This window comes from Scyliorhinus torazame, chromosome 14 (assembly GCF_047496885.1).
Source record: "Scyliorhinus torazame isolate Kashiwa2021f chromosome 14, sScyTor2.1, whole genome shotgun sequence".
Classification (NCBI taxonomy): Eukaryota; Metazoa; Chordata; class Chondrichthyes; order Carcharhiniformes; family Scyliorhinidae; genus Scyliorhinus; species Scyliorhinus torazame.
The window spans coordinates 123,635,221-123,652,424 of record NC_092720.1 but is presented as its reverse complement, the minus strand read 5'-3'; the positions used below and the strand labels follow the sequence as shown (position 1 = coordinate 123,652,424).

The following is a 17,204-nucleotide window of genomic DNA, read 5'->3' as shown; positions in this document are numbered from 1 at the left end:
TCTCCAGTAATATATTGGACATGCTTAAGTTTTCCTGACAAATCGCCACAATATTTCCAGTAAAACATTCAGTAAAACAACAGCGAGACCCCATTTTAAGATATCAACCATGTCTGGGCAGTAATCCTTAAGGCAGAACAGTTTTCAAACATTTCAACCCAGTCTGAATGTTTGCCCACATTGGTCTTTGGCATTTTATCCAACATGTCCCAGTTGAGAAGGAACAGGAACAAGAGTATCAACAGGCAAAATAAGACAGGACCCTAAAATTCCACTTGGGGTCAAGGCACAATCCCAGGAGATCTTGTATCACCAGATCCAATGAAAAAAATAATCTTTGCTGGGGACAGATAATCGATCCCATGGAGAATTGGATCACCTCCCCAAAAGCCTTATCTACTCCATCAAGAGCTGATCTGAAGAAAGTATATCTTGGGGTTTCACCAGACGTTCAGTCTGCAATCAGAGGAGCATGTTGTGCTCCGACATTGCGCTGGTGGATCAGGCCGACTTCTATCACCTGGAAGGACAAGGGAAGCAGATGCAAGGGAACACCAGCACCTCCATGTTCCAATCCAAGTCATACACTATCCGAAAGGCAGCTCACCACCACCTTCTCAAGGGCAATTTGGGATGGGTAGGGTCGACCATGCCACATTCCAAAACAGATTTTTAAGATATGGACGACACCTCTTCAGAAAGTATGGGCCCCTATCTGTTTATTGCATGCACACGATGCCTTCCAATGATGAATAGCCTCTTGACTGCCTCTGCAAGTTCTCTGTACCTCAGGCCATATAAGTAAGGGCACAGCAGTCGTGGGATCATCATGAAAACATGAATGTTGATGTTGTAGAGCCACATTCTGGTGCTGGCGTTGATGAGATTCGAGTCGCTGAATACTATCTCCAAGCTAAAAATCAAACAGGGACCAAAATATAGGAAGAGCACGATTCCATGTATCAGCAGGGTCATTCTTGCCCTGGAGTTGAGGCTGTCCCAGATGCCTGAGCCCCGAGTTTTACAGTACAGCATGATGTAGCAGTACAGCACTATCAAGAAAAAGGTCAAAACACTGAACACAAGGAAAATGTTGATCCCTAATATGAACTGGCGGCTGAAGGGGCACATATTTGGGCTCAGCAACATGAGACACATCTTGTGGCCATGACTGAGAGCTGGCTGCTTTGCCAGGATCGCAGTTAATAAGATGAATGGGTAGACTGATGCAAGAATCCAAATCACAATTACAAGTTTGACAGTTCGTGACGGATGAATTATCGCCACGTAACGCAACGGCAAACTAACTGCAATGTAGGTATCAATTGCCATAACGGTAATGGTTAGGACACTGCTGAAGTCAGATATAGTCCGCCCAATAACTATAAAGTCACAAAGGAGACTGGGCATGCACTGCTGTGCTGCAATGCTAATTGCTATAAAGCTGTTAAGGAACAGGAAAATGAGGTCAGCCACCAGTATGTTGGCCAGGAGCAGATACCTTGTTTCCCGCCGGAAACTTTTTTTTAACAAAATAACCATGAGAAGCAGTGGGTTGGCCAGCAGTGTGCCGACGAGGCACAGGGCTAGAGAGATGAGAAAAATGTTTAAATGCTGAGGACGCACACCTTCAACTGTGATGCTGCAGTCCTCACTGTCATTGGTGGCATTGGAAAACCTAATGCCCGACAAGATCACAGTGGAATTGGAAACATCGAACCCAAGAAAAGCCACCATGCTTCCAGCCAGATGGAGCCAGTATTGAAAAAGGTCAACCTTTCAGCTTGGTGTTGTCTCCGTAATCTTTTTGCATATTCTACAATCGTTGATTGCTGATATAGTTGCTCCTGGATCCGGGGCTTGAGTTACAAAAGGCACCTTCAGCCAGCCGCACTAGGCCGCACATCAATCGTCCTTCTCCATGTTATTTTCTCTTCATCAGGTGATATCCAGTTGAAACCCTGCCCTGCATTGGCAAGCTCGAGGGCATCCTTTTCCACCAGATTCCCACCTCTTGTTTGCTGTGAATAAACATTGATTGAAACTTAGTGGAAAAGTTGGCACAACATGCTATCAACTCTTTAACCTTATTGGAATTTTAATGAGAAAGATTCACAGACAAAATTATTCCAAAATCAAACAGTAACAGAGAATTAGAATTACCTACATCACCTTGTCCAACACTCATTTCAGTTTATTTATATTTGATACTTATTTATTATTTATGTAAAGAAATTGCGCATTGATGAATTTATTGACAATATATGTCAGGATGAGATTACTAAGATATGTAGGTCTTGCTAGGTATGTTTATCAAAGAATATGGAGCAGAGGGACATCTTGGGCGAAATTCTCCTACCCGCCCCGCCACATTTCTGCGCTGACCGGCCGGCGGGAGTCTCCGTAACACCGGCCGGTCAATGGGGTTTCCCATTGTGGGAGAGCCCCACGCCGTCGGGAAACCCCCGGTGCCGGCAGAACGGAGACTCCCGCCGGCGGAGAATGACGCCCCTTATGTGCAGTAAGTAGCGTCCATGTCTCCAAACCAGACGCTCCAGGTTCAACTCCCACTTTGACCTGATGGCCAAGGAAGTTACGTTTATCCTGCAAATCCTTTCAACGCACGCTAATGGCAGCCATGTGATAGAAAGAGTGTTAGAGCCTCTACCATCACTGTCCATAGTTCCAGACTAGAACACGCATGTAAAACTGCATGTCGCTGCAGCAACTCAGACTTCCTCAGTTGACTGTAGCAGACCCATGAGCAAGGGTGAGTAAATGAGGTTAAGGTACAGATCAGCCATAATCTGACTGAATGACGGAACTGACTCAAGAGGCTAAATGGCCTACTCTTGTTTCGATGTTGCTGATATTGAATACCTAACCCTTGCTGAGCCTCCTCTGCTAGATCCCACCAATGTGGCAGTTTTGGAATAATTACATGGATGTTAGCAGATTGAGTGGCCGGGTCTAATGAATTACTCACTGCACACTCCTGCTACGGTATAATGTCAGTCATTGGAAGTTCGCATTTGATGAAGGGGTGAGATGCACATCTGCAACTGGCTGTAGGAATTTAAACATTGGCAGCAACAATTTGGAGGAAAGGTATTTTTTGGCAGACCAATCACTGGCCTCAATGGCTTAGACATGCCCAGAAGCTGAATACAGTATTTGCAGGAGGCCCTCAGAAATATACTAATATTTACAGGGGTTCTGAGGACCATTTACCAATAATAATAATAATCATTTTTTGCCACAAGTAGGCTTACATTAACACTGCAATGAAGTTACTGTGAAAAGCCCCTAGTCGCCACATTCCAGCACCTGTTCGGGTACACAGAGGGAGAATTCAGAATTAATTGCCAATAATTCAAGGGGGCCCTCAGGAGTCGGTCAGTGTTTTCAGGAGGTCCCAGGTGTTATCTCAGTGTTTACAACAGGGGGTAGCTCCCGCCAGGGTACTGTTGTTTTGGTTTTTATCCCGGTTCCCGGGAATATTGGTAAACAAACTCGGCACATCTAAAGGTTTAATGAGCCTGTCGATGAAATCATGTTGAAAATCTCAAAAAAGTCTAGAGGAAAGGAGGTTGTAAATGGAACTCCTTCGACGTATTTGGCGAGTCCACGTGGCTCGCTGGGAGGGAAGCTAGCGGGTACGACTGAAGCACTTTAAGAAGCAAGGGCAGGTGATGATGCAAACTCTCAAAAGGTCGATTGAGGGGGGTTTGGTCCGATTCGGGAGAAGATGCTGAAAATCTCGGAAGCGGTGAAGGAGCACAGAGAGGTGTCAAAGGGAGTGGAGGCAACTTTGTCATGACGCAGTAATCAAATCACCTTGTTGGAGGTTGAGATCTCATTTCGGAGGAGAGGAACAAGATCCTGAGGGCGAAAGTAGGTGACCTGGAGAACAGATTGAGGAGACAAAACCTCAGGATCATAGGGTTGCCGGAGGGGATAGAGGGCCCGTATCCCATTGAGTATTTTTCTCAGATGTTCGGTGTTTGGGAATTCTTGTATACTGTATATATTTGTTGTTGTTAGGGGTTTGCATATCCTGTATGGGGAGGGGGATGGAGGACCAAAGTGGGTAGGGGGCAGTAGTTAAGGTAATAATAATGGTGGGAATTTGTGCATTGCAGGGGTGTTGGACTATGGGTTTTTTCACGTTTGTAACGGAGACGGGCTAGGGAACTTCTTTTCTCTTTGTTCCTTAATAGTCAGCCCGAGTGAGGGCTACCTCACTAGCACCAAGGTTTTATCTGACAAACCGGAGAGTGTTGGGGGGAGGGGCTACTTTCTGTTGGACCTGTTTAGATGTGGTTCAATGAGCCTAGCTTGTTTGTTTGGTGGGGGGGGGTGGGGTTGGAGAGGAGGGAGCATTGTTCTCTGGGAGGTGATCAGCAGGTTCACGGGGAGGGAAAGAGTGGTTGGGGGAGGGCGGTGGATGGTTAGTTCTTTGATGGCGACTCGGGTTTTTTCTTTGTTTCAATCTTTAGGTAGAGTTGGCAGCCATCTGGATCGGCCTAGGGCCTAGGTATTTGGTGTAGGTGTGAGATAATCCTTCATGGTGTAAATGGCTGACTCCAAGTTGAGGGGAGGGGTGAGAGACCCTGGATCAGGTTGGTCACATGGAACATAGTGGGGGGGGGCTATGTGGTGCACAGGGAAGAGGTCAAGGAGTTTTCTCTCTCCTGAAGAATTTATGGCCGATGTGGTACTTTTGCAGGAGACTCATTTTCAGGCGAGGGACCAGACCAAACTCCACAAAGGGTGGGTGAGCCAGGTATTTCATTCGGCTTCAACAGTTGGGCCCAGGGGTGGCAATTAACAAGCGGGTTCATTTTTTAGTGTACAAGGTCATGGCAGATCTGGGTGGCAGGTATGTGGCTGTTACTGGGACATTGGTGGGTAAGTTGGTCGTGTTGGTGAATGTTTATAACCCAAATTGGGATAATGTAGCATTTATCAGGGAACTGTTGGCCTCCATCCTGGATTGGGATACACATCAGCTGATCCTGGGGAAAGATTTAAACTGTGTTCTGGAACTGAAGATAGTCCGCTCTTGGCCCAAGTCGTTGGCTCCTTCAGGGATAACAAAGGCGCTGTCAAAGTTTATCGATGAGATAGAGGGGCGGATCCACGGTGGTTCATGCATCTGGGAGATAAAAGAATTCACATTCATTTCCCCAGTTCATGAAGTAGACTCCAGGATAGATTTCTTGTTGATGAATAGGTCTCTTTTTCGAGGGGTGAGAAAAACAGAATATTCAACTATAGTCATTTCGGACCACACTCCTCACTTGGTGGGCTTGGTTTTAGAGGTGGACTCTGTTCAACGACCGGTGTGGAAGCTAGACGTGGAGCTACTAGCGAGAATGGATTTTGTGGGCACATTTCTGAGGCTATAGGTGAGTATGTTGGTTCAATGGGAATGGGTCTGTCTCTCTCTCCACACTGTGAGAGTCATTGAAAGTGGTTATCAGAGGGGAGATTATATTGTACAAGGTGCACATGGATAGGGAGGTAAGAGAAGAGTGCCAGAAGCTAATTGATGATATTCTGGAGGTGGAGTGCAGAGTATTCGAGTGACCCTACCCCAGAGCTCTTGGTGAATAGGAAGAAACTGCAGACAGTTCGATCTGTTGTCTGCGGGTAAGGCAGTGCGCTAGAGGGGGGTCATTTATGAATATGGGGAGAAGGCCAGCTGACTCCTGGCTCATCAGCTGAGGCGGCCTCTTGGATGATCATTCAGGTCAGGGACTCGAACGGCATTTGAGGCTTTTTATAATAATCTTTACAGGTTGGAGCTGCCAGTGGGGTGGTCGGGTACGTTGGCATTTGTGGAGTGTCTGGAATTTCCTGTGGTGGGGGAGGAGGAATGTGAAGAGTTGGAGGTACTGCTAAGTCCTGGGAAAGTCTTAGCAACTATAGGGCAGATGCAAACAGGCAAGGCCTCAGGGCGGATGGGTTATAAGAAGTTTGCCAGACAGTTGCTGGTGAACATGTTTAAGGACTCTTTGACCCAGGAGTCCCTTCTGGCAACACTACAGCAGACATCGATTTTCCTGCTGTTGAAAAAAGATAAGGATCCTGTGGAATATGGGTGGTACCAACCTGTTTCATTGCTGCATGTTGATGCCAAGGTAAGGTAAAGTCGCCATATACTCAGATGACCATAGGCTGCTTTCCCCTTTGAGGGGAAAAGCTGAATGGTGGTGATTTAACCTGAGGATCAAACTTCAGGCGAGGGGCAAGGTTGAGAAGGTTCATGGATAACCTCAGCCGGTTACGGTGCGGGAATTGAAACCATCTGCAATGCCAAGATATTGGCGAAGGTGCTAGCGATGAGGTTAGAGCCCTGTCTCCCTGGGTAATAGGTGAAGATCAGACAGGATTTGTTAAAAGCCAGCAACTGTTGTCTAATGTTCAGTGACTATTAAATGTAGTTCTCTCCCCGCCTGCTGGGCATAATCCAGAGATGGTTGAGGGCACAATCTACCGGCCGCATCCCACTGGAATTGGCATGGGACGCAGCCAGCAGATTCCGGGAGAGGTATCTCCCGGGATTCCCAACGGTCCTTGCACCTCGCGAGAGCTAACCAGATCTTGCGAGATGTCCTGATCTGGATCACACCCACAATGGGCGGGACCCAGTCTTGTATAGTTAAAAGAGCTTAAACGATGCTCGTGCCAGGTGGAATGGTCACCTAGCATCGATCGGCATTGCTGAGGAGACCCCAGCCAAGCGCTGTTGAGCACTGGTCCCCATAAACGGGGACTAGGTGGAACGGCACTTGCGGGGACTCTCCCAGGCGATCGGTTGGTCGGCCTTTGGGCAAGGTGGAACCCTGGCACTGGTGGTGCCACCTGGACACCTTGGCACTGCCAGCTGGCACCCTGCTTTATGTGGACATACCGAGTTCCCACTATGGGTGATCTAATGGAGCTACTGAAGAACTTTGACTCTTTTTTGGGATACAAGTTGAATCTGGGAAAGAGTGAATATTTTCCGGTGGATCCCATGGGGAGATCAAGCCAGATCAAGCTTCAGGTATCTGGGTTTCCGAGTGGCCGGGACTGGATCCGGCTCCATAAATTGAACTATACCAGTCTGGGGAGTAAGGTTAAGTCTGATTTGCAAAGGTGGGATAACCTTCCCCTGTCCATGGCGGACAGGGTCCAATCTATCAAAATGAATATTCTTCCACGGTTTTTGTCTCTTTTTCAAGGTCTTCCTATATTCCTCCCTAAATGAATTGATAGCTGTTTTTATTTGGGCGGGTAAGATTCTTAGACTTCATAGGACAGTTTTCCAGAGGGGCAGACAACCGGGGGTGGGGGAGGGGGGCTGCTGGCATTGCCTAATTTGCTTTTTTATTATTGGACTACCAAAGTGGAAAAGGTGTTGGGTTGGTTTAGTGACCCAGGGTCCACTTGGGTGTTGGGGTGAGGCAAGGTCATGTAAGGGGTCCTGGTAGGTGATGGCTTTGTCCCCGCTTTCACCGACAAAATATTCTACGAGTCCGGTGGTCGTATCCACCTTGAGGATATGGAGACAGTTCTGGTAACATTTTAAGCTCAGGTCTCTGTCGAAGTTGGCCTCTATTTGTACAAACCACCTGTTTGAGCTGGCGAGGCTAGTCGCCTTGTTTCAGGAATGGGGAAGGAAAGGGCTGGAGAGATTAGGAGACTTGTTTTTGGAAGGGCGATTTGCCAGCTTGGAGGAATTGACGGTATAATATGGCCTTGAGGGATCAAATTTGTTTTGATATCTCCAGGTTTGGAATTTTGTACGGAAGGCCTTCCTGAGATTCCTCGAAGTGCCGCCGACATCTCTTTATGAAAAGATCCTTTCCCTAGCGGGGTCAGAGGAGGGTGTCACATCTGGCATCTATGGGCGGATTCTGAATCCTGTCAGAGGAACTGGGCCCGGTAGATGAGGTGAAAGCGAGGTGAGAGGCAGAGCTGGGGCCCAAAGTAGATGACAAGGTGTGGCGTGAGGCCCTTGGCAGGGTGAACTCCGCGTCCTCATGTGCGATTCTGGGCTTGATCCAGCTGAAAGTAGTGTTTAGGGCCCACCTGACCAAGGCGAAGAGGAGTGCTTTTTCCCGGAGGTGGAAGATAGGTGTGAGCGGTGTTCAGGGAGCCTAGCCAATCACAGACACACATGTTCTGGTCCTGCCCCAAACCTATGAGCTTTTGAGTCTCCTTCTTTCGCATCATGTCGCCGATTCTAAATGCTCTGTCCTCCGGTTGCCATATTTGGGGTGTTGGACTTGCCGGGGCTGCAGACAGGGGCGGAGGCGGATGGCCTTACCTTCGCCTTGTTGATCACCTGCAGGTGAGTTCTGCTGGGGTGATGGTCCCCAACTCTACCCAGTGCCTTGGCATGGTTAGGGGACCGAATGGAGTTTCTTTACCTGGAGAAGGTCAAGTACACCGCGAGGGGATCGGTCGAGGGATTCTGTCAGGAGGTAGCAGCCTTTCATTGCCTATTTTGAGAAGCTAATCACTGTCAGTTGCTAAGAGGAGAAGGGGGGGGGGGCAGTATGGGTTGCTTGGGTTTGTGCTCTATTTAGTACTTTTTCTTGTGTGTTGTATCGGTGGATGTGTAAAAAAATGAATTTTATGTAATGTTTGGTCAAATTTAAAATCTTGAATTCATATTTTTTGTAAAGCATTTGCAACAGGGTTTCAGTCGAGTGTGACAATATTTACAGGAGAGAAAGAGTAGAAAGGCTTTCATTTATATAGCAACCTTCACAACCTCAGGGCATTTCAATTCACCTGACAGTCAATGAAGAACGTTTGAAGTGCACTGATGCAACCATCAATTCACTCGAAGACACGAGGTGAAGTAAACTGTGGTTTTAATCAGCTTATAACAGTGCCTGCCTGTTCTAAGTACTGGTACAATACTGGGAACTGCCTGCAGGTCAGCTGCTCTTTATACTTCTTCTTAAGGGGAGGAGCCATGGGCAGAGCCCATACACGCCCCAACATATCCCCCTGTGGGTGATGCCACACAATGGCCCATAGGTGGAGCCCACAGGGTTAACAACATAACACAACAGCAGAACATGATACAAATGCACTGGTGAATTATTAGCACTATACATTCAGCACATTCACCCCCTGTTAAAAAATGAAGTCCGGCGGGGGTGACGGGCTCATAGGTTCAGCCGGTCCGGCGCACGGATTGTGCACTGCGATCACAGAAGCACTGGTGTTGCAGCCGGTCCGGGTGGCTGTGGAAGTGGGGCCCGGTGCGGGCACGGGCGTGGACTCCGGGTGCGTCTCTTTTGGAGCTTCATTCCTGTGGACCGGTGTGGCGGGCGGGAGGGAGCGCGGGAGCCATATAGGGGTGGGGGCGCTGGACATGGTAGGTTGGATGGGATATAGTGTGGGGGCTGCGGTGGTGGTGGTGGTGAAGCCTGCGGGCACCAGGTCCCGGAGAGAGACGGTATCTTGTCGGCCATCGGGGTGTTCGACATAAGCGTATTGTGGGTTGGAGTGCAGGAACTGGACCCTCTCTACCAGGGGGTCGGTCTTATGGCTCCGAACATGTTTTCGGACGAGGACTGGTACCGGCGTCTTCAGCCAGGACGGAAGCGAGGCCCCTGAGGTAGCTCCTCTAGGGAAAACAAACAAGCGGTCATGAGGAGTCTGGTTTGTGGCCGTGCAAAGGAAGGACCTGATAGAGTGGAGCACATCGGGGAGGACCTCCTGCCAGTGAGAAACTGGGAGATTCCTGGACCGCAGGGCCAGTAGGACGGTCTTCCAGACCGTCGCGTTCTCCCTCTCCACCTGCCCGTTTCCCCTGGGGTTATAACTGGTCGTCCTGCTCGAGGCGATGCCCTTACTGAGCAGGTACTGACGCAGTTCATCGCTCATGAACGACGAGCCCCGGTCACTGTGGACATAACTGGGGAAACCAAACAGGGTGAAGACACTATGCAGGGCTTTAATGACAGTGGGAGTGGTCATATCGGGGCAGGGGATGGCAAATGGGAAGCGGGAGAATCATCTATAATGTTGAGAAAGTACCTATTGTGGTTATTGGAGGGGAGGGTCCCTTTGAAATCGATACTGAAGCGCTCAAAGGGCCGGGATGCCTTTACCAGGTGGGCCTTATCCGGTCGATAGAAGTGCGGTTTACACTCCGCGCAGATTTGGCAGTCCCTGCTCATGGCTCTGAACTCCTCGGTGGAGTAGGGTAGGTTGCGGGTCTTGATATAATGGGCGAGCCGGGTGACCCCCGGGTGGCAGAGGTCATCGTGGATAGCCCGTAGTCGGTCATCTTGCGCGCTGGCACATGTGCCGCGGGCCAGGGCATCTGGTGGCTCGTTGAGCTTCCCAGGACGATATACTATATCGTAGTTTTAGGTGGAGAGTTCGATCCTCCATCTCAAGATCTTATCGTTCGTGATTTTGCCCCGCTGCATATTGTCAAACATGAAGGCTACCGATCGTTGGTTGGTGACAAGAGTAAAATACCTACCAGCGAGGTAGTGCCTCCAGTGCCGCACGGCTTCCACGATGGCTTGGGCTTCTTTTTCGACCGAGGAGTGTCGAATTTCAGAGGTGGTGAGGGTGCATGAAAAAAACGCTACCGGTCTGCCTGCTTGGTTGAGGGTGGCGGCGAGAGCGACCTCTGAGGCGTCGCTCGCCACCTGGAAGGGGGCGGACTCGTCCACCGCGCGCATCGCGGCTTTGGCGATGTCCGCCTTGATGCAGCTGAAGGCCTGGCGGGCCTCAGTTGCCAGTCGAAAAATAGTGGCCTTAATTAGTGGGCGGGCTTTGTCCGCATACTGGGGGACCCACTGGGCGTAATAGGAGAAGAATCCAAGGCACCTCTTCAGGGCCTTGGGACACCGAGGGAGAGGGATTTGCAGGAGGGGACGCATACGATCAGGGTCGGGCCTTAGGACCCCGTTCCCCATGACGTAGCCAAGGATGGCTAGTCTGCTTGTGCGGAAAACACATTTCTCCTTGTTGTAGGTGAGGTTGAGTTTTTGGGCGGTCCGGAGAAATCGGTGGAGGTTGGCGTCGTGGTCCTGCTGATCATGGCCGCAGATGGTGACATTGTCCAAGTACGGAAAGGTGGCCCGCAGCCTGTACTGGTCCACCATTCAGTCCATCGCTCTTTGGAACACCAAAACCCCGTTCGTGACGCCAAAGAGGACCCGTAGGAAATGGAAAAGGCGGCCGTCTGCCTCAAAAGCCGTGTAGTGGTGATCCTCCGGGCGGATTGGGAGCTGGTGGTATGCAGACTTCAGATCCACCGTGGAGAACACCCGGTAGTGTGCGATCTGATTGACCATGTCTGCAATCCGGGGAAGGGTGTGCGCATTGAGTTTCGTATATCAGTTAATGGTTTGGCTGTAATCAATTACCATCCAGAACTTTTCCCCGGTCTTGACGACCAGCACCTGACGTCTCCAGGGGCTATTGCTGGCCTCTATGACCCCCTCCCGCAAGAGACGCTGGACCTCGGACCCAGTGAACGTCCTGTCCTGCATGCTATACCGCCTGCTTCTGGTGGCGACTGGCTTGCAGTCGGCGGTGAGGTGTGCGAAGAGAGGGGGAGGTTCGACTTTTAGGGTCGCGAGGCTGCATATGGTGAGTGGGGGCAGGGGCCCTCCGAACTTAAGAGTATGGCTCCTGAGGTTACATTGGAAGTCGAGTCCCAATAGGAGAGGAGCGCAGAGGTCTGGGAGCACATATAGTTTAAAGTAAGTGTACTCAGCGCCCTGTATCGCTAGGGTTGCAGTAGTGCACCCTTGGATTTGCACCGAGTGCGGCCCAGAGGCGAGGGAGATGGTTTGTTGCGTCGGGAAAATTGGGAGCGTGCAGCGTCTTACCATGTCCGGGTGAATGAAGCTCTCTGTGCTCCCGGAGCCGAAAAGGCAAGGCATGTCGTGCCCGTTAACCCGAGACGGCCATCATGGAGCTCCGGAGGTGCTTGGGTCGCGGCTGGTCCAGGGTGACCGCGCTGAGTTGCGGGTAGCCGGCGGCGTGATCGGAGGTGCTGGGGCGGCCCCGCGATGACTGTCCGTGCAGATCGTACGCGTCGAGCGGCGTGGCAGATGGCGGCCAAGTTGGCGACCCCCGTTGGTCGAGCGTGGCGGGCGGTGAGGAAGATGGCTTCCAAGATGGCGGCCCCCATGGATCGCACGTGGCCGTCCGCGTGGGGGAAGACGGCCAAGATGGTGGCCCCCGTGAGTCGCACGTGTTGTGAGGAGGCGGAGTTGGCAGACATGCTGCCACATTGCGGGGTCTGTGGGCCTGTGAGTCTGAGGATCGGGTCTGTGAGTTAGAGTTCTTAGACCTGGCCAGGCAGTCCTTGGCGAAGTGTCCTTTTCGCTCGCAGCTGCTGCAGTTCGCGTTGCGGGCTGGGCAGTGCTGCCGGGGGTGTTGAGACTGGCTGCAAAAATAGCAGGGTGGCACCCCATGATGGGCGGGCGGCCGCGCGGCACAGACCTGGGGTAGTCTCTGGTCGGGGACCACGAGGGGGTCGCGTGGTCGGCCAGGAACGCAGTAAGGCTCTGAAAGGGAACTTCCAGGGAGGTGGCTAACTTTACCGTGTCGTCCAGGTCCTGGGCCCCTTTTTCGAGCAGGCGCTGTCTCACATAATTCGACCGGACTCCCACCACGTAGACATCGTGGACGGCGAGCTCCATGTGCTGAGTGGCCGTAACGGCCTGGTAATTACAGTTGAGTGCGAGGGCTTTGAGATCGCGTAGGTAGTCATCTAGCGACTCCCCGGGGCACTGGCGGTGAGTGGTGAAGACGTGTCGCATGTAGACATCGTTCACAGGCCGTACGTAGAGGCGTTCGAGCAGCGCGAGGGCATCTGTATAGGAGGCAGCGTCATTGAGCTGGACAGCAATGCGATGGCTCACTCGTGCGTGGAGGAGGCTCAGCTTCTGTTCATCAGTGACGGATGGCGTGGACGACGCGGCGAGGTAGGCCTTGAAGCATCGAAGCCAGTGTGAAAAAATTTATTTCGCCTCCGCGGCCTGCGGATCGAGTTCCAGTCTGTCAGGTTTGAGGGCTGATTCCATAGTTGTATTTAAGCTGATTAAATTGATGCAACCATCAATTCACTCAAAGACACGAGGTGAAGTAAACCGTGGTTTTAATCAGCTTAGAACAGTGCCTGCCTGCGACTGGTACAATACTGGGAACTGCCTGCAGGTCAGCTGCTCTTTCTACTTCCTCTTAAGGGGAGGAGCCATGGGCGGAGCCCGTACATGCCCCAACACATGGGTGAAGCCACACAATAGCCCACAGGGTTACCAACATAACACAACAGCAGAACATGATACAAATGCACTGGTGAATTATTAGCACTAGATACAAATGCACTGGTGAATTATTAGCACTATACATTCACCACATGTAGCGATTGTTGGAATGAAGTAAACAATAATCCGCTAGGGTTAATGACAGTATTTTTCAAGGGTTACACACAGGACAATTTGTGTTCCAGGTTGGAGCTCTGGTGCCAGGAAACACAGGAAATTAGAGGGGAAATAAATGCAGCAGTGGGTGGGACAAGCGGCCATTTTATATTCTATCCACACACTGGCTAAGGGACTTAAACAGTGATAGGTTTAAAGGGTGATACATTTAAAGTACAACAGTTTTAAAGTGTGATGTGTGTTATACACAACACTTTTGACTATAGAAATGGTTGTGTTCTGAAATCACCGTGTTTTAAGGGTCACAGTATTTCTCCTTGTCTGATTCTTTAAATTTATTTTTTACATGTTTAATGTTTGCAGACATTGAGTGAATATTTATCAATCATTGGTTGTGTCCAATATCAATAACCCATCGTGATTTGAAGAATATTTTCTGGAGGTTGATCATTTTCTAATTTCTCTGGATTTTGCTTTTCTCAGTTTTCCAGTGTTTTTTTCCAAAGGTTTTGAACAGATCTTTCTGATTTCAAATGATATAATATTTCCTCGATGAGCCCATAGTTCAGAAATTCCGTTCCCAAAGCACTCCACCTTTACATCTCTCTTTCCTCCTTCATAATGTTCTGAAAAATCTACCTCGTGTCATCTGTCCTAATATCTCCTTATCTGGCTCCGTGTCACATTTTGTTGGATTACCCACCTGTGAAAGGTTAGAAAGTCTTTGGGGCACAAAAAGAGGCTCATCATGCCTGCTGGCCATTCAGCACCTATGCACTCTAATCTAATTCTCCAGCATTTGTCCATAACCTTGGGACGTTTAATGTGTTAAACGGTATGATATAAGAGCTGCTGTTGTATTGAGTTTATTTGAATAGTTCAGCAATGCTTACAATGGGTTTTGCTATTAAGACTTCCTTTCTCCGTAGCTCTATCTCGAGGAAGGGTGTTGGGAGAGGCAGAGGGAGGAGGCGCTCTGAGTGGACGGCATGGTGGCACAGTGATTAGCATTGCAGCCTCAAAGCACCAAAGACCCAGGTTCAATTCCGGCCTTGGGTGACTGTCTGTGTGGAGTTTCCACTTTCTCCCCATGTCTGCGTGGGTTTCCTCAGGGTGCCTCAGTTTCCTCTCAACAGTCCAAAGATGTGCAGGTTAGGTGGATTGGCCATGCTAAATTGCCCCTTAAGTGTCCAAAGATGTGCAGACTAGGTTAAGGGGTTACAGGGATAGGGCGGGAGGAGTGGGTTTGGGTGGAGTGCTCTTTCAGTTGGTTGGTGCAAACTCGATGGGCTGAATGGCCTCCTTCTGCACTGTAGGGGTTCTGTGATTCCAGGAATGATGGAGTGAACACACAACTGAGGGAGGATTTTCCAACATGGATGCAGTTTTCACCTGAATGTTTCGAAACAGGCTTTAAACCGACACCAACTTAAAGTCCACTTCTCCGATAACAGCTCATCGTCATAATAATACACATCGTCAGCTGCAAAACGTCTTTGTGTACAAGTGGGAACTCGCCTGTTACGGCAAAGTTAAGGGGAAGAGTACAGTTAACGGGTAGTGTCCCACTAGGGTGGCATTCTGGAAACTGTGAAAGCCTGAATGGTATCTCAGCTCATCAGCGGCTTAGGGCAAGGCTGAAGGGGCAGGGGACGAAGTGGTTGGAGTAAAGAGCCTACTCCCTTACTCCCAGGAACTACACCATCTTCTGATTTCTAAAGCTTAGCTCGTGTCACCCCACACAGAACTTTGGGCAGACTGGGCCACAACTTCCACACTCGCATCTCATTCCGTTTTAAGCAATGAGATAATAAAACAAAATAAAAACCCCAAACCCATTAAAAAGTGGATTATTTCCAGCCAGTGCAACCATGCATCAACTGTACACAGAATAAATTCAGATTGTCACTCACCTGACTGAGCTGGTCTGATGGTAAAGTGCGTTTGGAAGTGGAGTTGATGTTAAGTCAACCTCTCCGCAGCCAATCAATCCTGGGTGGAAATGAAGCGATTTGAGTAAATATCGCTACTGTTGACCCATTAGGAAATGAAGTGATAACACCATTGTCATCAGCACTGAATAAGCAGGCAAGGCTATCTCTGCCATAGTAACCAAGCAAATAAAAATCACAACGGGTACCATGATGCTCATGCAGATTAATGCCACTGATAAGGGCAGTTACAGGTGGGGAAGGCAGGAGGGGTAGAGGTCGGATAGTGGATTGCAGACTTTAAAGGTACAAAGTGTGTAGACTAGCAGTACATCACCAGCACTGGAGGAAAAGTACAGCCGGTGGCAAACGATCTTAAAAATAGATGATGTGGAGAAATTAAAAATAGATCTTTACTACAAAGGCTTCCTGTGGAGGGGTATCAAATATTGACTATCGTGCACAGAATTACATGGGACCATTTTGACTGCTTCAGTGAGTTACCATGGCAACATGCTTCCTGGACAGGATTTAACTATTTCTGCTTTAACAACAAAAGCTTCTGTTTCGCAATCCCATGATCCAACCATTATGAAATCATAGAATTTACAGTGCAGAAGGAGGCCATTCGGCCCATCGAGTCAGCACCGGCTCTTGGAAAGAGCACCCCACCCAAGGTCCACACCTCCACCCTATCCCCATAACCCAGTAACCCCACCCAACACTAAGGGCAATTTTGGACACTAAGGGCAATTTATCATGACCAATCCACCTAGCCTGCACATCTTTGGACTGTGGGAGGAAACCGGAGCACCCGGAGGAAACCCAAGCACACACGGGGAGGATGTGCAGACTCCGCACAGACAGTGACCCAAGCCGGAATCGAACCTGGGACCCTGGAGCTGTGAAGCAATTGTGCTATCCACAATCCTACCGTGCTGCCCTGTTCTTCCGCAAGATCGCCCCTTCAAAAGAAAATACACCTGTGCGGAGATACAATGTATACAGAAACCCAGATTCATCTACCTGAAACACAGGCTAAACCTGAAAAGCAATCTGGTTTATCATTACTTGCTCCTTTCCAGTCTTTATACAAGGTCCTGCCAAGCTATATTGCCCCTTATTGGAAAAAATAAAGAATTGGGCACTTTAAATTTCAAAAAAAGGAAACAAAAAATAATGGGTTTATCCCTAATGTATTCTATATCAGGCAAACAAACACACCAACGGTGCAAATTTCTCAATGGTTCCCTTTGAGGACCTGAAATTACCAAATGAATTTCTAAATGTCAGATACACTTGGGTAATCTAAAAAATGCCTTGGGCTGGATTCTCCGCCGGCGGGATGCTCCATTTTGCCGGCAGCCAGGGAGTTTCCCGACGCCGTGGGGCTGCCCCACAATGGGAAATCCCATTGATTAATGGTGTGTTACTTGTATTATTAAAGTTAAGGGTGTGCAGCTGGGGGCATTAACTGATTAGGTGCCTTGAGCACATATAAAGAGAGACTTTTAAGACATTGGATGTTGCACATTTGCAATACTACATTTTTTATTCAAATTTTTCAACAAATTTTCAACAAAACCCCCCCCCCCAACAAAAAGAAAGAAACGAGAACACAACAATCAGAAATTATACATTGGATTTCCCCCATATACAATAACCCCCCAGATAGCATTTAAAAACACAAATAGGGGGAAAAAAACACCTTCACCCAAACGCCACCCCTGTCATATGCGCTCTGTGAATAACTTTGAACTGTATTAGGGTGAGCCTGGCGCAAGAGGAGGAAGAATGAACCCTGTACAGGGCATCAGCCCACAGACCCTCATCTATCTCCTCC

At 49.3% G+C, this 17,204-nt stretch overlaps 1 protein-coding gene across 1 annotated transcript; it reads right to left on the bottom strand.

The window, feature by feature from the left end:
• Positions 1–711: 711 nt before the first annotated feature.
• On the bottom strand, positions 712–1,737 carry LOC140389053 (probable G-protein coupled receptor 148). Its single transcript, XM_072473213.1, has one exon. It carries the CDS (start codon positions 1,735–1,737, stop codon positions 712–714), a length of 1,026 nt encoding a protein of 341 aa, XP_072329314.1.
• Positions 1,738–17,204: the final 15,467 nt, after the last annotated feature.

What these genes read in the sequence shown, in the direction of transcription:
- LOC140389053 (XM_072473213.1), bottom strand. Translation starts at nt 1,737, where the DNA reads ATGGTGGCTTTTCTTGGGTTCGATGTTTCCAATTCCACTGTGATCTTG.